Source organism: Chiroxiphia lanceolata, chromosome Z (assembly GCF_009829145.1).
Source record: "Chiroxiphia lanceolata isolate bChiLan1 chromosome Z, bChiLan1.pri, whole genome shotgun sequence".
Classification (NCBI taxonomy): domain Eukaryota; kingdom Metazoa; phylum Chordata; class Aves; order Passeriformes; family Pipridae; genus Chiroxiphia; species Chiroxiphia lanceolata.
Genome location: NC_045671.1, coordinates 48,597,686 through 48,615,281, shown reverse-complemented (window position 1 = coordinate 48,615,281; position 17,596 = coordinate 48,597,686). Strand labels below are relative to the sequence as shown.

The following is a 17,596-nucleotide window of genomic DNA, read 5'->3' as shown; positions in this document are numbered from 1 at the left end:
CTAAACATTAAATCCTAATTTATGAGAGGTTTTTTTCACAAGTTTTAGAGGTTTTTATTTCTTTTTGTGAAGCACAGTAAATCAGTTGGTAGGGGCCCTTAAGTCAGCTAGACTAAACCCACTGTTTTATATAGAATATGGTGACTTTAAAATGTATTGGGAAAACATGTTGGTGGTTAAGCTGTTGTTCCATATCTTGTGGCACAGAGAAGAGGCACACAAAATGTACTCACCCAGTCAGCCTTCCCTTTTTGTCTTTGGGTATGTCATGGGCATAAGAAATCGTTTTGGGTCCCTTTCATGGCTTGTGCTGAAAAAGGAAGGACTAATGAGTGTTCTCATTTTTCAAGAAAAGATTAGTATTTGAAAAGTGTTCATCATGACAGTCGTATGCGGGAGGCATAAGAAGTTACAAGGCTTTTAAGTCAACGTTTATTATTAGCTGCAAATACACAGTTAATTGAGTATAATATTCCTTGCCAAATCATAAATGTGATAAATCAATAGCCTGAAAGCCCAGAATTTATTTTCTGTTTCAGTGCTTCACCTGCATAGTATAGAAGCAAATTAAACAAAAATTATCTGTGCTGTTAGGCTATGCACAAATGTTTCCAAGGCATTATTAACATCTGCCACAAAAGGTAGATCCTTGTTTCACTAAATATAGCTGGTTGAATGTGCTGTTGTACGTTCAGGGTAACTTCTGTCCGCTTTAGAAAAGCAATTATGCAGTGACAAGCCCTGTAATATAGTAGCAGCTTTGCAGTGGTGGTAGCATTCCTTCTGCTCCTGATTAAAAAAAAAAAATCATCTTAAATAAGTCAGATTCTTCTATCACACTGTCTCCTCACTTTTGGAACAGTCCTTGCTATATGCAGCATGTGCTGGGCGGAATGAAACAAATCAGAACTATTCGGGTGTCTAAGTAATGAATCAGTTGGAAGTTAGTTTGCATTTTATGATGAAAAATATATCCTCTTTATGGAATTTATAAAGAATATATTAAAGAATACGGGCTACATTCTTGTTACTGCATTCTTAACAAGATAGGCAGGTAAATTCAGGCTGAGCACAGTACCACAATGGTAATGGATATTGATCAAGAATAGAGCTCAGGGTTATGCTTTCAGGTTTTATGAGGTCAGGTGGTCTGTCTAAATTTAATAGGTAGCCCACCAGAAGGATGGTAAATTTAGCAATAATTTGTTTGTATTAGTATGAAATGGCTAGCTGAGAAGTAGAAACATAACTGTGGGATTACATTGAGGTTTGAAATTGGAAATAGTGAAATATGCAGCAGATTTTACTTGTCCTTCAATATCAGAGTTCAGAACCTATTAGAAAATCATGATGCAGAGCAATATGACATATAATAGTAAGGTGTTCAGTTATTCTGGTCTTGATCTTGGTTTTGATCTTGCTCCTTTGAAGCTAGAAGTAATCAGCACTGTTTGTGTTCTTATTTGTCACTTAAAATGAAGGAACATTGACTGCCTGGAAATTGGTCTCAAGTGCTGGGAGGAAGAGTGACTGTGATTCTGTAGCATGCCAATTGTCCTCTCTGTCAGACTTCCTTTCTAGGAGAAGATGCATGGAAGATCACTCCCAAAAACTCATTTCAGAGTTCACTAGAATTTCTTTGCATAACATACCTTACAATCTCTTATTTACACTGAAAGCACTCAGTTCCCAGGATAGCTGGGAATAGAAGTCTGGACAGCAGTGTTACTAAGAACTGAAAGCCAGTAATTATTTTAAGTTGTCTAGATAGTCAGTTCTCCAGAGATACAACTGTGTTTTCTGGTTGTTTTTTTTTTTGTACAATACCTACCATCACTGATATTCTTTTCTGTGGTTGTCCGTGTAGATTAAAATAAGACTAGTTCAGTCTGTGCAGTGTTGGTTCTCCAATTGTGGTCATTCATACCTTTCATACCTACAGCAAGTCCTTACCAGTGTTGGACTCCTTTTAAAATAAAACTGTTTAAAACCGAGAGAACTTGTTATGGCAGATTACTGTCATTGATGGTAAAGAATAAAACAATTGTCATCAAACAAGCAGGTACACACCAGTAGGCCATTGTATGCCAGTACCATTAATCCAATGTCTCCCTATAGCATGATGGCAGAGTGTTTAGGAGAAGTCATAGAGAGTTTTAGTAACTCACCTTGGGCTTAACCATTTGTAGTAAAAACGGATTCTATCAGAAGTGGTTTCTGCCAGAAATTAAATAGTTACAAATAGTTGCAATAAGTAATGGCAATATCTAAATATTATTTTTTAATCATGGCCTATGCACAAGCTTAAACACATCGTGTCATAGATTTGTCTGGTTATATATGAAGCCAATATTGCTTTTCCACATTAAAAATTCTAGACATATAAATATTTAATGCTATGGAAATGTGAAGCTGCTAGAACTGTACAATATATCATTTTAATAGCTTTATTCATAGGCTTCTCTGTGACTACAAAGTATATTCTTGTTTACCGTGTAGCATCAATCATAGCTGGATTTCTCTTGAGATTAACAAATGGATTTAAAAATACAAGGTGGGAGTGGGAAGTATGTCTTGTATTCATGCATTTGTCATCCACAGTCAAATACCATTTTCTAATATTTAGACTTAAATTTTGTTCAACATATTTTACACTCTGTTTACCTTCACTAAACTCTGAACGTATTTTCTAACAGGTTAGAGTAATAGCCAACTTCTCTGTAAGGGTACAGAAACTATATTTTTGGAAGTATGATACTTTTGTGCCTAGTAAATGTCTTCTGGAAAGTTAGTCCTGGTTCCTTATGTCTGAAATAGTGACATGCTTAAATGTTGTTTATTAATATTTTCCAGGTACCCTGAAAATTGAGTGTAGTGTTGTTGGGGTAGGAGAAATACACATCATATCCTATAATCTTCTGTAAGCATACTCAGAGAAGGATAAAAACCATAAGACCTGAATCTTGTACTAGGAAGCTCTAACAAAATATTGAACTGTGTTTGAAAAGAGAAAAAGGAAAAAACCACACAAACATTGCCTTAGATGGCACAAAGTATACCTGGTTTTACTGGCACTTATGCCTTGGTCATGAGTTATATTTTTTTTCTTAGGCTACATGGTTGGATTTTCCATTTCATGTTTGCCACGGCAAAGAATCAGAGAAAAAAAAAGAGGAGTTTTAATTGTTGATTTTCTTAATTCTTGCTGTGTTGATTCAGTGCTCCTTTAGTTTGGAAGTCGTAACCTCAGTAGGAAATGCAGACATACAATGCTATTAACTCTCGCAATCATACAATGATGTAATAAGGCTTATATCTAAAGAAAAAACCAATCCAATAACCCCCCACTGGAATTGAACTACAAAACTCGACTTTCATAAGTTGTATGTATATTTTCCTAATGCTGGTTTTCTATTCCACTGTTTTTGTGAAGTTCTTTTGACAGCAAATTTGTTTATCAACAAAGAGGTCTTGGACCAATTGAACAGAACACGATTCTTGTGCTGAATCCAAGTAATGCAAAACTGCTCCATTCCACAGGCAAAAGTTTGTAAGTTTGGGTTTTTTTGCTTTTATTAATTGAACTAATATTTCTGTATATTTTACACCAAAGAGTTCCTAAACCCATTTTCATGTGGTTTATATTACATTGTACAATTATAGCCTCTGAGTTTATTTAAATAAATAAATGAATGAATGAATATAAAATAAACAACTAATAGAAGTAATATCCCACCTTTACTACCTCTTCTTTCTAGTAATTCATACAATTTAATCTACCAGCCAGATGAACAGAAAGCCGAGCTCATGAGTATTGTACATTGTCCTCACAGATGCCGAGGTAGCATGAGTGAGATGCTAGAAATCAACTGAATTTCAAGCTGAGACGCTCTTGTCAAGAAAATTCTATCCTGTAGAGCTGTATTTTTCATTAAATATTAACTGTAGTTATTTTATACAGCATTTTTTGATCTGTAGGTAAAAAGTGAAATCTTCTTATCTGTATAATTTTCTTCCATAAAAATGATTTTAACTTTGTTCTTCTATATTTGTTTCTTCTATATTTGCATTTGCAGATTTTATTTACCACATGGTTTGAGTATAGATAAAAATGGTAACTACTGGGTCACTGATGTAGCCCTTCATCAGGTATGTGTCTGAAACTTTAGTACCAGGACCTTAATATTTCACAAAAAAGTGTTTTTGTTTTCCTAGAGATTTAGCATAAATTGCTTATCTAAGCTTGTTAAGAATAACATTAGAATATGCCTGCAGAAATTCACCCCTGTGCGCTTCATGGAATATTGTCCTGTTGAATAATTTGTTACATGGACATAGAATGTAGAAATCATAGAATCATAGAATGGCCTGGGTAGAAGGGACCTTAAAGTTCACCTCATTCCACCCACACCATCCAGTAGACCGGGTTGCTCAAAACCCCATCCAACCTGTCCTTGAACACCTTCTGGGATGGGATATCCACAGCTTCTCTGGGCAGCCTGTTCCAGTGCCTCACCACCCTCACAGTAAAGAATTTCTTCATGATATCCAATCTAAATCTGCTCTCTTTCATTTTAAAGCCATTCCCCCTTCTCCTGTCCCTATATGTCCTTGTGAAAAGTCCCTTTCCAGGTCTCTTTGAAGTATAGTGGAAGGAGCCCCTTTAAGTACTGGCAGGTGCTATAAAGTCTTCCCGAAGCTTTCTCTTCTCCAGGCTGAACAGCCCTAACTCAGCCTGTCCTTATACAAGAGGTGCTCCATCGCTCTGATCATCTTTGTGGCTTCATCTGGACCTGCTCCAACAGATCTATGTGCTTTTTCTGTTGGGGCCCCAGAGCTGGATGCAGCACTGCAGATGGGGTCTCACCAGAGCAGAGTAGAGAGGGAGAATCCCCTCCCTTGACCTGCTGCCCACAGTGCTTTGGATGCAGCCCAGGACATAGTTGCCTTTCTGGGCTGCAAGTGCACACTGCTAACTTGCGTTGAGTTTCTGGCCAACCAACACCTTCTCTTCAGGGCTGCTCTCAATCCATTCTCTACCCAGCCTGTATTTTTGGTTGGGACTGCCCCAGCACAGGTGCAGGACATTGCATTTGGTGTCATAGAACTTCACAAGGTTCACATGGGCCCCTCTCAAGCCTGTAAAGACACCTCTGGGTTTTTCTGCTGCATCTTTTGCTTATTGATGTACTTAAAAGTAGAATGTGAAACTAGCTCATTTACTTTGTAATGACAGGAGAATTATATTTTAAGCAGAAATTTTCTAGAATCCACACTATTGACAAACTGGTAATATATATTATAGTCAATATATTAAGATTATGTTTGGTATATAAATTTACTTTATACACAGTGATAGATATTTTTCCCTAGAGAGTCATCCCTCTTAGATTTCACCTACCATAACTGAAACCTCTTCTCTTTTCCTGTTGTCTGAAAAAAAAAAAAGGTTTTCAAACTGGGAACAGAAGGCAAAGAACCATTACTGACCTTGGGAGTGGCTTTGCAACCGGGAAGTGACAAAAATCATTTCTGCCAACCAACTGATGTGGTCGTGGATCCAATCACTGGCAGCATTTATGTCTCTGATGGCTACTGTAACAGCCGAATTATTCAGTTCTCTCCAGATGGACTGTACGTGATGCAGTGGGGAGAAGGTACAGTCAGAGCTCTTGACGCTTTACCCATACTGCTGTTACCACAAACTCATCATGAATCACAAGATTGCTGATGTTACTGTTAATTTTTTTAACAAATTTCTATTACTGAAATACCTTCCAGGCCTCACCTGAATTTCAGCCGTGTCATTGCATTCAGATTTTCTCTCGGCTCTTCATACAGCTACTTTTAGTAGTTATATATTTACTGAGATTAAGAAGTGGGAATTTTTTAGCTTGCTTTCAGTATGAGCACTGGCATGTCCTATTTTATCAAGAAAAAGGTCTGACTTTCACAAAAGTAATTTTTTTTCTTAAACATTTAATAAAATAATATAAGCCTTTATCATTTTTTCAAGATTTATGCCATGATTCCATCTATTTTAAGTTTTATGAATAATTACATTTCTGCCTGACTCAGATTTATGTATCAGGCATTAAACTATGTTGAATATTATAGAGAAATAGCAAATTCATAAATTCAGGATTTACAAAGAAACTGCAGTAGGCTACCATGATTTATCTACCTAAAACAGTAAAAGTGCTGGAGAAGAAAGCAAGCTGACCTTGGTCTTTTCCTGGTGCTATATTGCCTTATTTGTCATTCTGCTGTTTCTAAGGAAAATTGATCATTTCAGTGCATACTTTAACACAAACCTGGATCTTTTGTATTGCAGAGTCTTTTCTAGGCAGATCGAGACCTGGACAGTTTCATATCCCCCACAGCTTAGCCCTGATCCCTGACTTCAGTCAGCTGTGCGTTGCAGACCGGGAAAATGGTCGAATTCAGTGCTTCAGATTAGAGACCGGGGAGTTCACAAGAGAGATCAAACACAAATCGTTTGGAAGAGAGTTGTTTGCAGTTTCATATGTTCCAGGTAATCTTCCTGTTCTTCAGATTTCAAGTATTTCCTGTGCCAGGATGTCAGAGTGTTTCAGTGTTATTTCATGAACAGTACTGTCATGTTATCTTAGGGCAGATATTAATTCTCTTTCAAATTAGACCTGATGCAATGGAAAATTTGAGAACTACCTGTTTTCCTACTTGCAGATGGGGGAAGCTTGCATATAATCTCTGCTTCTGAGAAATGACTGATTAGACTCCCTAAATGTGATGTCAACAAACAGATGATCTTGTTGGTTCCTGGTGACTGCACAGTCAATTAGTTAATAATAGCATATTATTACTAACAATAACATTTTAAAATATTCATTTCAAACTCCATTGAAGAGAAGAAAAATTAAAATGTTCCAAATTACCAGGAAAGGGTTTGGGTTTCAGAAAAACTGAAAGCAAACAGTTTGAAAAAATTGTAGGTTTAATATCACAGTTTAGATTACAATTACTGTATTAAGTTTTGAGATTAGATTTTAATACTGATTCTAAAAGTAATGTAAATGTTAAAAACTGGATAAAAAATTTTGGCATGTCTGGCTCCTGATTCCTCAGAGGTTTATTCCTTTAATATCAGGGTTATCTCTTTTGCATCTGCCAAGAATGTAAAAAAATACTGTGCTAGAGGAGATACTTGATACCCCTGGCTCTGTCTCTGATGGTGGGAGCAAAAGAGGCATTCTGAGGAGGATGTGTAAACCTGGCTGCATTTTGTGGTCCATTCCTCTCCTACTCAGCGTGCATCCACAAGCCCTTTATTTAGCAGTGTTAGGACGTAGACTCTGACTTTGTCTTCATAGTATCTTTCTATAGAGCTATTGTCCATGAGTTTTCTTAATCCCATTTTGAACTGACTTGTACTGTCTGGCTCATTGGCCTCCTGTGGTTACAGGCTCCAGAAGTTCATTACCTACTTTATTTTTTTAATATGAAAAAGTGACCTAGTTTCATTGAGTGCTTCTCAGTCCCAGTATTTGGGAGTTGAATAACAGTTCCACACTCACCAAATCTGATGCCTCTTCAACTTGACTTATCCTCTTCAAATCGAAGAACCCCATCCCACCTTGGTCCCTCCTCATAAGCCATTTAATTGCTTCAGCCCCTTGAGTATTGTAGTTGCCTTTCTCTTCTTGCATCTTCAGCTTCATTGGGACCTCCTTGAGATGCAAGATAACACTCAGTACTCAAGATGTGGGCATGCTGAGTTTTTGCATAGCGGCACAACTGTCCCTTCCATTCCTAATTTTCTTTCTCAGGATGTCAGACATTCTATTGAAATTTTGGCTGACACCGTATGTGGAGCCAGAGATTTGAGAAATGTTTCAGTAGTGGCTTGGAGATGTCTCTTCTGAGCTGTAGCTGCCAGTTCCAAGCTGAAACATCAGATAGGCATGATTTAAATTACTTTTTTGCAAAAGAATCACTTCATACTTGTCTTTGCTGAAGCTCTTCTGCCCCTTGTTTGACAACTCACTTATAAAAACTCTTTCCAGACTTTCTCAGCATCATCAAGCTTTTGACTACTCTGCAGAACTCAGTATCTTCCTCAGACTGGTTGATTTCATTGTTCATCCCATTTTTCTGGTCACTGAAAAAGACTATTGAATAAAATTGTTTCTGACTGTGATCCCTGCAAAATCACACTATTCAGACTTCTCTGTCCTGAAGAATTATATGAGCTCTGCCTGTAAGCTCTGTTCTTTGCTTCCTGTTCATTAATGGATCTTTCATTCAGCCCTGTGATAACTCACATTCATTAATAACCTCATGCACTACCTTGCCAAGTGTTTTCTGAAAATCCAAGTGTGACTGCAGAATCTGCTTTAGCGCTGTGCTTTTTCTCCCTGTTCGGAGCTGAGGCATAATCCTTAGAGAAGCTCTACGAGCTTGTTTCTGACAGGCCACACTTGCCCGTGTCTTACTCTTCTTTATGGATTCTACCATCTTACTGGAGATGGAAGCCAGAATTGTTAACATGTGTTAACAGGCACCCTTTTGAGTCCTTCTTGTAGGTGAGCATTAATTCAGCATTCTTTTAGTCTTCTGGAGGAATAGCTGTTTGCAGTGCTGGTTTACTTAACTTGTCCTAAGGTCTGTGATTTCCCATTTGGCTTCTTTCTGAATTTGAGTGAATGCCATCTAAACCTGGTGAATTATTAACCTCCAACTTGTCTAATACCTTTTGCATATATCCTTCCAGTTGAGCTGGCTCCTCTGACCTCTTTGCTAGGAAATAAAATGAGTGTCATAATCTTCCCAACATATTAAACAGAAAAAAATCTGCGGAAACCAGCTTCTTTGCCACAGGCCTCTAATCCCCGAGTCCCCCTTTCACACCTTTTCTTCTTGTGGTCCCAGTGATTCCCAAGCTGACTTTCTGCTCTTGATGCATTGAAAGAACTTCTGCCTATCAGATCAACCATCCTTAGCAAAGTATTCTTCAAATTAATTTTTAACACTTTCACATTCCTTGTACATTTAACCAATCTGTAAAATTTTACTTTGCTTATTCTTCTCGTTTGGACTAAATGTACATCTCTTAAGTGGCAGACTTTCAAGTGTTATACCTCACTTGTCTTTCCTCTGCCGGTTTAGTTTCCTGTTGAGTTACTTTTCTGTCTCTTAGAGAGACTTTTTTTCATCTAAACTATTACAGTTCATCTTCACTGCAGTTTGCTGCATGTGGGTTCTAAGGCAAGTGTATGTTGTTGCAGGTGGTCTCCTCTTCGCAGTTAATGGAATGCCTTATCCTGGAGAGGCAGAACCAGTGCAAGGATTTGTGATGAACTTCTCTACTGGAGAAATAATTGATTTTTTCATTCCACTTAGAAAGGTAGAGTATTACACAGAGTGCCTGTTGCATATAGTTATATATATGAGAACGTTGGTAACATCCTACTTTTCCAACTTTCATAAGACTACTGCAGGAAATAAGGTGTTTTATAATATAAGGTATTCAAATGGAATTCTTTATAATACTAATTTAATAAAGACAGTAGAGTTTTGGGTCTTAGTTTCTACATGTGGTATACATTTGAAAATTTTATACCCTCAAGATGATTCCTACAGATAATGCCTTCAGTCAGAATAAGCCTACTTAATTGCTTCCAGACATTCTTAAAAGCTAATTTAAGAGAATAATGAAGGAATTGAAATACACATATATTTAGATGCTAGTAATTTGTCAAAAAGTAGAGCATATTCCTAAGCAGTGTTAATATGCAACTATATGGTTACATCCCTTTTTTAAAGAATACTAGTGTGGAAGTTAAGGCTAAATATCCTTCATACGATATTGTACATAAAAATTATGGGGTTTTTTTAATCCCATTTTCATATATGCTCTTAGACTAAAGAATGAATGTTAATATTCCCACTTGTGGGTAACATGTACACTCTTTATTTGCGGTTCAGTTTTAAATTATATTACTGAGAGTTATTTTTTCTGAGTATGTAGCAAATAGCTGTGTTGCATATAAACTCCAAGAAAAACTAAATATTTGGGCTTCAAACCAAGATTATTTTTGAAAATGTGTATGTCACAGGATAAAATTGAGTGCAATATTATGAATAGAAATATTATTAAAATAGAAATTTTTTTAGCATTAGTACATCAAATAATCTCCATGTCTTTATCCCTGGAGAAGGCAAACATTCAGTAGGAATGGAATCCCTCTCCTTTCACATATGTTAGGCCTCCACACCAGCACCTGCTGCATTTTCCAGTCCAAGGAAGGATGAATATGACCAGTCTCAAGTTCAGGGTTAAGGAGACCTCATGAGCATGTAGACACTTATGGGTGACCTGTGACTGCTTGTCTTCACAGAGCTTTGAGATGCCACATGATATTGTTGCTTCAGAAGACAGAACAGTGTTCGTTGGAGATGTTCATGCCAGAGCCGTGTGGAAGTTTGCATCCACAGAAAGTATGTTCTTTTTGTTCTTAATGTCACAGCTTCACATTTTGTATCTTCGGGTCAGTACCACTTACCTGGTGTCACTGGCCAAGAACCTAGTGGCTTAGTGACAGTGATTTAGTTACACTGCAGACTCTTCCTGCAGACGTTGTGTGCTGCTGCTCAGTTTTCATTAGAAGACCATCCTTCAGCATTGCTGAATGGTCTGACAAAGAAGAGTCCCGAACACATGGGTTTGTTTGTCACAGAAGGGATTAAAATGCATTTGCCTCATGCTAGATCTATCCCTTGTCATGTCGGTACCTGCTTAAACAAAAATATTTTGGTAATTTCAGTGTATCATTTGCTTAGAGTTCAACTGCTTCCTTTGAGGTTATCATACAGAAAACTCCCAGGGGATGAAGTGAAGACACAAGTCAACTTAAAGTTTATATTCATTTCATTGGGAGTACTTATCATTAGAAAATTATTCTAGTATAATTTGAAGTCCTATTTCCACACAGAAGAAACATTTACCAGTGTTAATCTAGTAACCCCTAAGGCAAACAGCCTGACTTCAGGGAGAGGGACCTGATTAGTCAGACATCAATTTAGTAGAATTCAGAGAGGGGTTGTATGTTTTACAGGAATAAAAATATAATCCACTGCTACATTATATGGGATAAAAAAATGTATGAGATAGATAAAGCCTTAGGCTTCAGGATGTTAGTCATCCAATATGAGTCTGCTGCTATAAATGACTAAGCTAGTTATTCCGTATTTGTCTGTTTATAATTCATGGATTTTCCTTTGGGGCATCTGGTATCAACGGCACTTAATAACAGGAGACTGGACCAGATAAACTGTAATTCTGACTGGATGTTGTTTTTTCCACATCTAGTAAACTGAACAAGAACGCTCCTAGGCTTTTATTCAGAGAAACATGAGAATAAAAAAATCATGGAAGTATTACAGGTTTGATGAGAGAAGTCCTTGTATATAATTTTCTTTTTAGTTTTTCTGTAGTATAAAACTGAAGTAGCTAAGAAACCTGAATTCAACCAGCCTTTAATCCATTGTGATTTTGATTATAATGAACAGTTTTATTTTTGTGGAAATCCCTGAACCTTTAGACATACCCATAAAATGTCTCTGTGGTGCATGAGTTGATTATTGCAAGCACCTTTCATGAATCAAGGTCTTTCTTCTTTTCCCCTGGCTTGTGAGCTATTGAATGGTTTATATTGACTCTCCTTGGTGCTGATGGGATTGTTTAATGTAGGATTGTGCTGTACCTTTGAGAAGGCTAGCAGGAAAATGTCACTGACTGTCCTTCTGAAATGTCAGTTGTCCTGAAGAATGATTTTGTTTTACAGAAGTGGAACATCGGTCAGTTAAAAAGGCTGGTATTGAGGTACAGGAAATAAAAGGTTAGTCTGATTCATAATGAAATGAAGGAATGAGTGTGTTCACAGAGACTAGGGCTGCTTCTGCCAAGTTGGAGGGGAAAAATGCTAACTGTTTGACTGTTTCATTTTCATGAGTTGGCATAGGAGGCTCTGGAAAGCAGCTTGTAACAGTGTTACCTGGTAGCTGCCATTTTACAGCCAATCTAAACATTTCATTTTTGGTGATGACAAGTGCTTCACAGATACTAAGATAAAAATTTAACTGGTGGATTAATTCCATACCACCATCTGGTATGGTCCAGATTGGTATCTATGGAAACTCCCTTAGATGCAGAAATAACTCTGAAATATAACCGTGATAGTTACTCCCCATCACCCTCCCCCCCTGCTCCACAACCCTTAACCACCAAAAAAGGGTTATTTGAAGTGACAATTGGTTTATCTTTTTGTATAGTCTTTCAGTACATAGCCTTACCAGTCACACCATAAGTCAAGAAATACCATTTTTTCTATTTAGATTTGTTATCATAGATTTACTATTCTTTTTTCTTAATGTATCTGCATGAAAACTAAGAAAAAGAAAAAAAACAAAGAAGAAAAATGAAAAGAAAACCATGTAGAAACTATATAAGGAGATAAAGAAATACAAAAGTAAAATAGCAATTCACGTAGAGGAAAAGTAATTTCAACCATTTGTATTCTGTCACATAGGTCTTTTATGTTGAAAGGGAAAAGTTCATTTGCCTTTCAGAAAACGAGTACCAGGCTATGGTACTATTTATAAAAGCTTTTATAGAATGTTCGTATGTTCTTAACTGGTTTTCTTTGGTTAAATTCAGAGCTTGTGTAGTTTGCTTTAGCCACATATATGCGGACAGAGGAAGGTACCAAAATATCACAATTGCTAATTGAAAGCATATAGAATAAATCATAGAATCATAGAATCAGCTGGGTTGGAAGGGACCTCCGAGATCATCAAGTCCAACCCTTGATGCACTACCGCTGCAGTTCCTAGACCATGGCACTAAGTGCCACATCCAGTCTCTTCTTAAAAATCTCCAGGGATGGAGAATCCACTACTTCCCTGGGCAGCCCACTCCTATGTCTGACCACCCTCTCTGTAAAGAAATTCTTTCTCATATCTAACCTAAACCTCCCCTGGCACAACTTGAGACCACGCCCTCTTGTCTTGCTGATAGTTGCCTGGGAAAGTAGAATCAGGAAGGCTAACATTATGAAACAATGAAATCTTTACTGCCAAAACTGTTAATCTTTTATTTTATCTCTGTTGGTACATGAGCCCATCTGAAGCACTCAAGAGGGAAGTGCTGGCATTACAGCACGGTGTATATGCAGGGATATATTAATGCTTTTTTGGCCTTCTTTAGCTGACCCTCCTAATGTCGCAGATTAAAAATACAATATTATCACCAGGGTGAGAAAAAGGTTTTAAGTTACAAACTCTAAAACTGATTAGAGTAGGCAGACTGAAATTAACATCTTTCAACTCCACTGGAAGAAAAGAGCCAATGGACTTTGTGGCAGCCTCTGCTTAATAAATGGGCAGGAGTGGCCTGCACTCTCACAGCATCCTGGTTGACAGACTGTCACTAATGCTTGTACTGCTGTGACATGGGGGAAAATATGTGGAGAACCATAGATTTGCCCACGATGGTGGAGGAAAATTTTCCTTGGCTGTAACTACTACTTAAACAGACAGTGTGTTTCCACTGTATCATTGTTATCCTGGTACTTGTAATAACAGTGATATTGTTCTAGTTGTATTGATGTTGAGTGTAAATTGAAGCTTTTGCTATTCTTTCAAAATAGAACTTCATTTTAATTTTGATACAGAATCAAAACAGATTTGATTCAGAGTGTGTTTGTGATGCAGCTGCTTGTTAAGACATGCTGTTCAGTCCAACATCAAAATATATAGCTGGGCAGTTTTGCTCGCTAAAAGTTATCACAAAGCATGTGATACACACATAAAACAGCATAAAGGTTTTTTCTGAGATAGTTTTTCTCCTTGTAGGTGGAGAGTTAACAAATTAGTCAGGAATGACTGGATGCAGTGTTCAAGAGCTCTCCAGATTTACAGAACCAAAGTTCTTTCATGAGATGTAACAGTGGTGAAAATTTAACCCTTTGACACAGTTTTATTAAAAAGAACTTTAAACTTTTCCGTTCTCTATATACTAGCTTTCCATATTTTTTATGGAAGTGTTATTATCAAAAGGAGATATTTAATTGATACTACACCACACACCTATTTCAAAAGTAGATCTTTGGAGGGATTTCTTGTATTTTAAATGATGGATGCTTTTTAAGACAAAACTGTCTCTGACACCTCTCCTTTCCCCACTTGAGAAGAGGGGAGGGAATCTTTGCTAGTGAGAGGTATCATTCAGACTCTCCCTGCCATATATTTGGGATAACAAGAGCAAGAGCCAAAAATGTCTCTGTAAGGTTTTGTCTTTTGTTTCCTTGTTACTCAACACTTACTCAACTAGCTTGATCTTTCCTATAATGCCTTATTCTGTGTAGCTTGATGCATATGGGTTACATACAGAAATTGCTTTCTTTTTAAAGAATCAGAAGCAGTTGCAGAAGCAAGACTGAAAAACAAGCCAGAATCAACACACTCTCTAAAGGATGCAGATAAACAACCCTTGGTCCAACAGGCCAGCAGCACTGGAGTTTCCTTTGTCCTTATTACAACTCTTCTAATTATCCCTGTTGTTGTCCTGCTGGCAATTTTAATATTTATTCGGTGGAGGAAGACAACTGTCTATGGAGGTAACTGTGAGTAACTGTTTTAGAGAATAGGCTTTTATTATTCCAGTTCAAAACATTTGCTGAACGCTGAGGGATGACAGTGCAAAGAGAGAATCTTACTGTCCCTTTGTCCTCCTAAACAGCTGCAGCGGTGTTGCATGTGAGCTAAGAATCATGTGCACACAACACGTGCATCCCCCTGTGCCTTTAGTAGTGCATCTCAAGCCACCACTTCTTCAGAACATATATCAAAATCTATAATTGGTGTCCAGCCCAAAATTGTTATCTCAGAAACACCTGAGCGCATGTATTCCTGTTATATTGTCTAGAATACATAAATATTAATACCTGAGCATAGTTTGATTTTCTAGTGTGGGATCTTGAAATTGCTGAGAACAAAAGACTCTGTAGGTATTACAGAGGTATAAGCAAAATGCAAACAGATAACATTTACAAGAGATTATATATTATTGTTCACTACCTCCTAGTACACTTTGTAAGTCAGACATATTTCCATAGTGCACTTTCATCCATTGCTCCCACAGCTTTAATTGGTACTTATAAGCAGTGTAAATTTGTTCTTAATTCATACTGTAAAGTAACATTATTTTTCATAAATTGGCAAATTGGAATAGAAGTTTTATCACTATGCTTCTTATTTTGTATCACAAAATTGTTTTATCAAGACAGTCTCATCCAGAGAAGAAAATGTACATGGAAGAGACAAATAACACAGTTCTGCCGCTGGTCAGGACCTACTATGACAGAGTAGACAATTCAGCAATAATTCAGCAATCTAACAAGGCTGTGCAACTGAATTTCATGTATTTTATTTGAAAATTTCAGCGTGCAGCTTCCTGACTCATTGTATTCAAAGATATTTAGCATATCAGTTGTGCTAAATAGCATATCAAATATGCTAACACTCTAGACTACTGCAATACTGCCACTACTGGCTTCTCAGAGTTGTTGATTGATTTGTTTGAATGTCTGTGCTTCGTATCAGAAAATAATTATTTAATCATAGTATGTTGGGGAGTTTAGCTTATTTTTTAAATTTACCTTATTTTTCAGCTGATGAGGAACACAAACTTGATTCAAGTTCAGGCAGAATTTTAGGCAGACTCAGAGGTAAGTCTCGTCACTGGAGATCTTTTAAAATGCAGTAACTGGAGGCTATTTTCTGTATTCATGTTGAATAACAGATTTGGTGGAACTTTCTCAGAGGAAGGATTGTGGGCAAAGGTCAGGTGTGTTTTGGAAATGTCTTTTACAACACCTTTAATCTGTCATTATCTACCAAAGAAAATGTGTCACTAGCAGTGGGAAGGAGGTGGCTATAATAAGTAGTCATGGATCTGGTGAATTGAATTAAGCATTTTGAGACTATGGGCAAACAAGTAGGAACACCTATAGTCTCTGTAAAGACTTAATGAAACAATGGATGCTGAAAAAAATAGTTTGAAACTTCTACTTCAAATATGAATTTCCTTCTTCTGTCATGATATATATACTTAGTGTTTGTGGATCACGTGCTGATCTTTAAAAACAGTTTCTGGAAGGCCACCACTATACTGTTAAATTAGTAGATAGATTTTTATTACCCTCCTACAAACCTTGCAATAAAGCCTTTCCTTTCCACAGGGAAAGGTGGTGGTGGCATTAACCTTGGGAACTTCTTTGCAAGCCACAAAGGCTACAGCCGAAAAGGGTTTGACCGACTGAGCACAGAGGGGAGTGATCAAGAGAAAGATGAAGATGATGGCACAGATTCTGAGGAAGAGTGTTCAGCATCTCCACCCCCACCAGCACCTTCATCATCCTGAAACCAGCCTTTGAGTTCTCCATTATACAATCAACCCAGAATGTCAGATTCCTTTTCCCTTAAGCACGTTTAAGATTTTGTGTATTTAATTGTAAACTGTTCTAGTCTCTGTGGGGCTGTACACTGGTTCCTTTAAGTTTTGTTTGGTTTGGTTATGTTTTTTAAGTGGAGGAGTGTATGGAAGTTCCATATCAGTGCCGTTGGTTTTTATGTGAACATCTTAATAAAGCAAAGTCTTCTAATTACAAGACTGATTTAAAGCAGTAGTATTTTATCATCAAATATGGGGATCTTGTAAATAAGTCTTACTATCTGCTTCATCAAAATAGTTTTCCCGTAATTATTCAGTTGCCATTTCTGTTTTGTGCCTTTCCTCTTCAACGTCCTTAACCTGTTGCAGTACAGAGAAAATACAGTGCCACAAGAAAATGAAGCTGCTAAGTCTTCTTCTATTTTTTTAAAATCACTAACATTATATTGCATTGAAGGAAAGAAAAAAGTCTCTATTTAATTTTTTTCTTCTTCCTAACTTGATGTGTTTCTGGAATGTCTTATTTTTAGATTGTATCACTGTCAGAACACTATTTTGAGAAGCTGAATGTAATTTGTGTAATAAAGTATTCGCAGAGCATTAGCTGTCGGAGTGTATATTGGAATTTTTGCTTACTTTTTTTTTTGTATCCAACTTTTGTAAAAGTTACACAGGCCACTTAATAGAGTAAAAATTTTAATGTGTTCTACCAGCAGAGAAAAAAAATGCTATTTTGTATGGAAGCTGAAGAAATATTTTGCTATGTCACAGGGGGATTTTTTTGTTTGGTTTTTTTGGTTTTTTTTCTTAAGACTAATAATCAACATACATGTACAAAGTCAAGCTTAAACATTTAAAGAGGAATTTTACTTGTATAATAAAACTGCAGGGTATTTGCTTAATAAAACATGGTCACAGCTAAGAGGAAACCTGTGTCTCAAATTAAATATGCAAATTAGCCAGGGTAGGCATCTAATACTACCTGATTGGAAGTACTGGTTTTCTTTTTTCTCCACACTTCCTTTTCATTCATACAACAGGAACCCTCAGCCCTGTAATGAGCTCTCTCCTTGAAGAAAGAGAAGAGAGACTTATGGAAGTCCT

The 17,596-nt window shown here is 37.0% G+C and overlaps 1 protein-coding gene across 16 annotated transcripts in view; it reads left to right on the top strand.

The window, feature by feature from the left end:
- Positions 1-17,095, top strand: part of PAM (peptidylglycine alpha-amidating monooxygenase) — a 123,278-nt gene extending 106,183 nt beyond the window's left edge. For 4 of the 16 annotated variants that reach the window (XM_032675220.1, XM_032675224.1, XM_032675216.1 and 1 more), the window contains 10 exons: positions 3,434-3,550; positions 4,077-4,149; positions 5,450-5,657; positions 6,335-6,535; positions 9,267-9,385; positions 10,380-10,479; positions 11,826-11,879; positions 14,451-14,657; positions 15,711-15,767; positions 16,281-17,095. In XM_032675220.1, coding sequence (XP_032531111.1) covers positions 3,434-3,550; positions 4,077-4,149; positions 5,450-5,657; positions 6,335-6,535; positions 9,267-9,385; positions 10,380-10,479; positions 11,826-11,879; positions 14,451-14,657; positions 15,711-15,767; positions 16,281-16,462 — 1,318 coding nt within the window. In that variant the 3' untranslated portion in view covers positions 16,463-17,095. Of the gene's footprint in view, positions 1-3,433; positions 3,551-4,076; positions 4,150-5,449; positions 5,658-6,334; positions 6,536-9,266; positions 9,386-10,379; positions 10,480-11,825; positions 11,880-14,450; positions 14,664-15,710; positions 15,768-16,280 lie in introns of all 16 variants that reach the window. The other 12 variants (XM_032675223.1, XM_032675215.1, XM_032675219.1 and 9 more) reach the window with 6 other exon arrangements.
- The last annotated feature ends 501 nt before the right edge of the window (positions 17,096-17,596 follow it).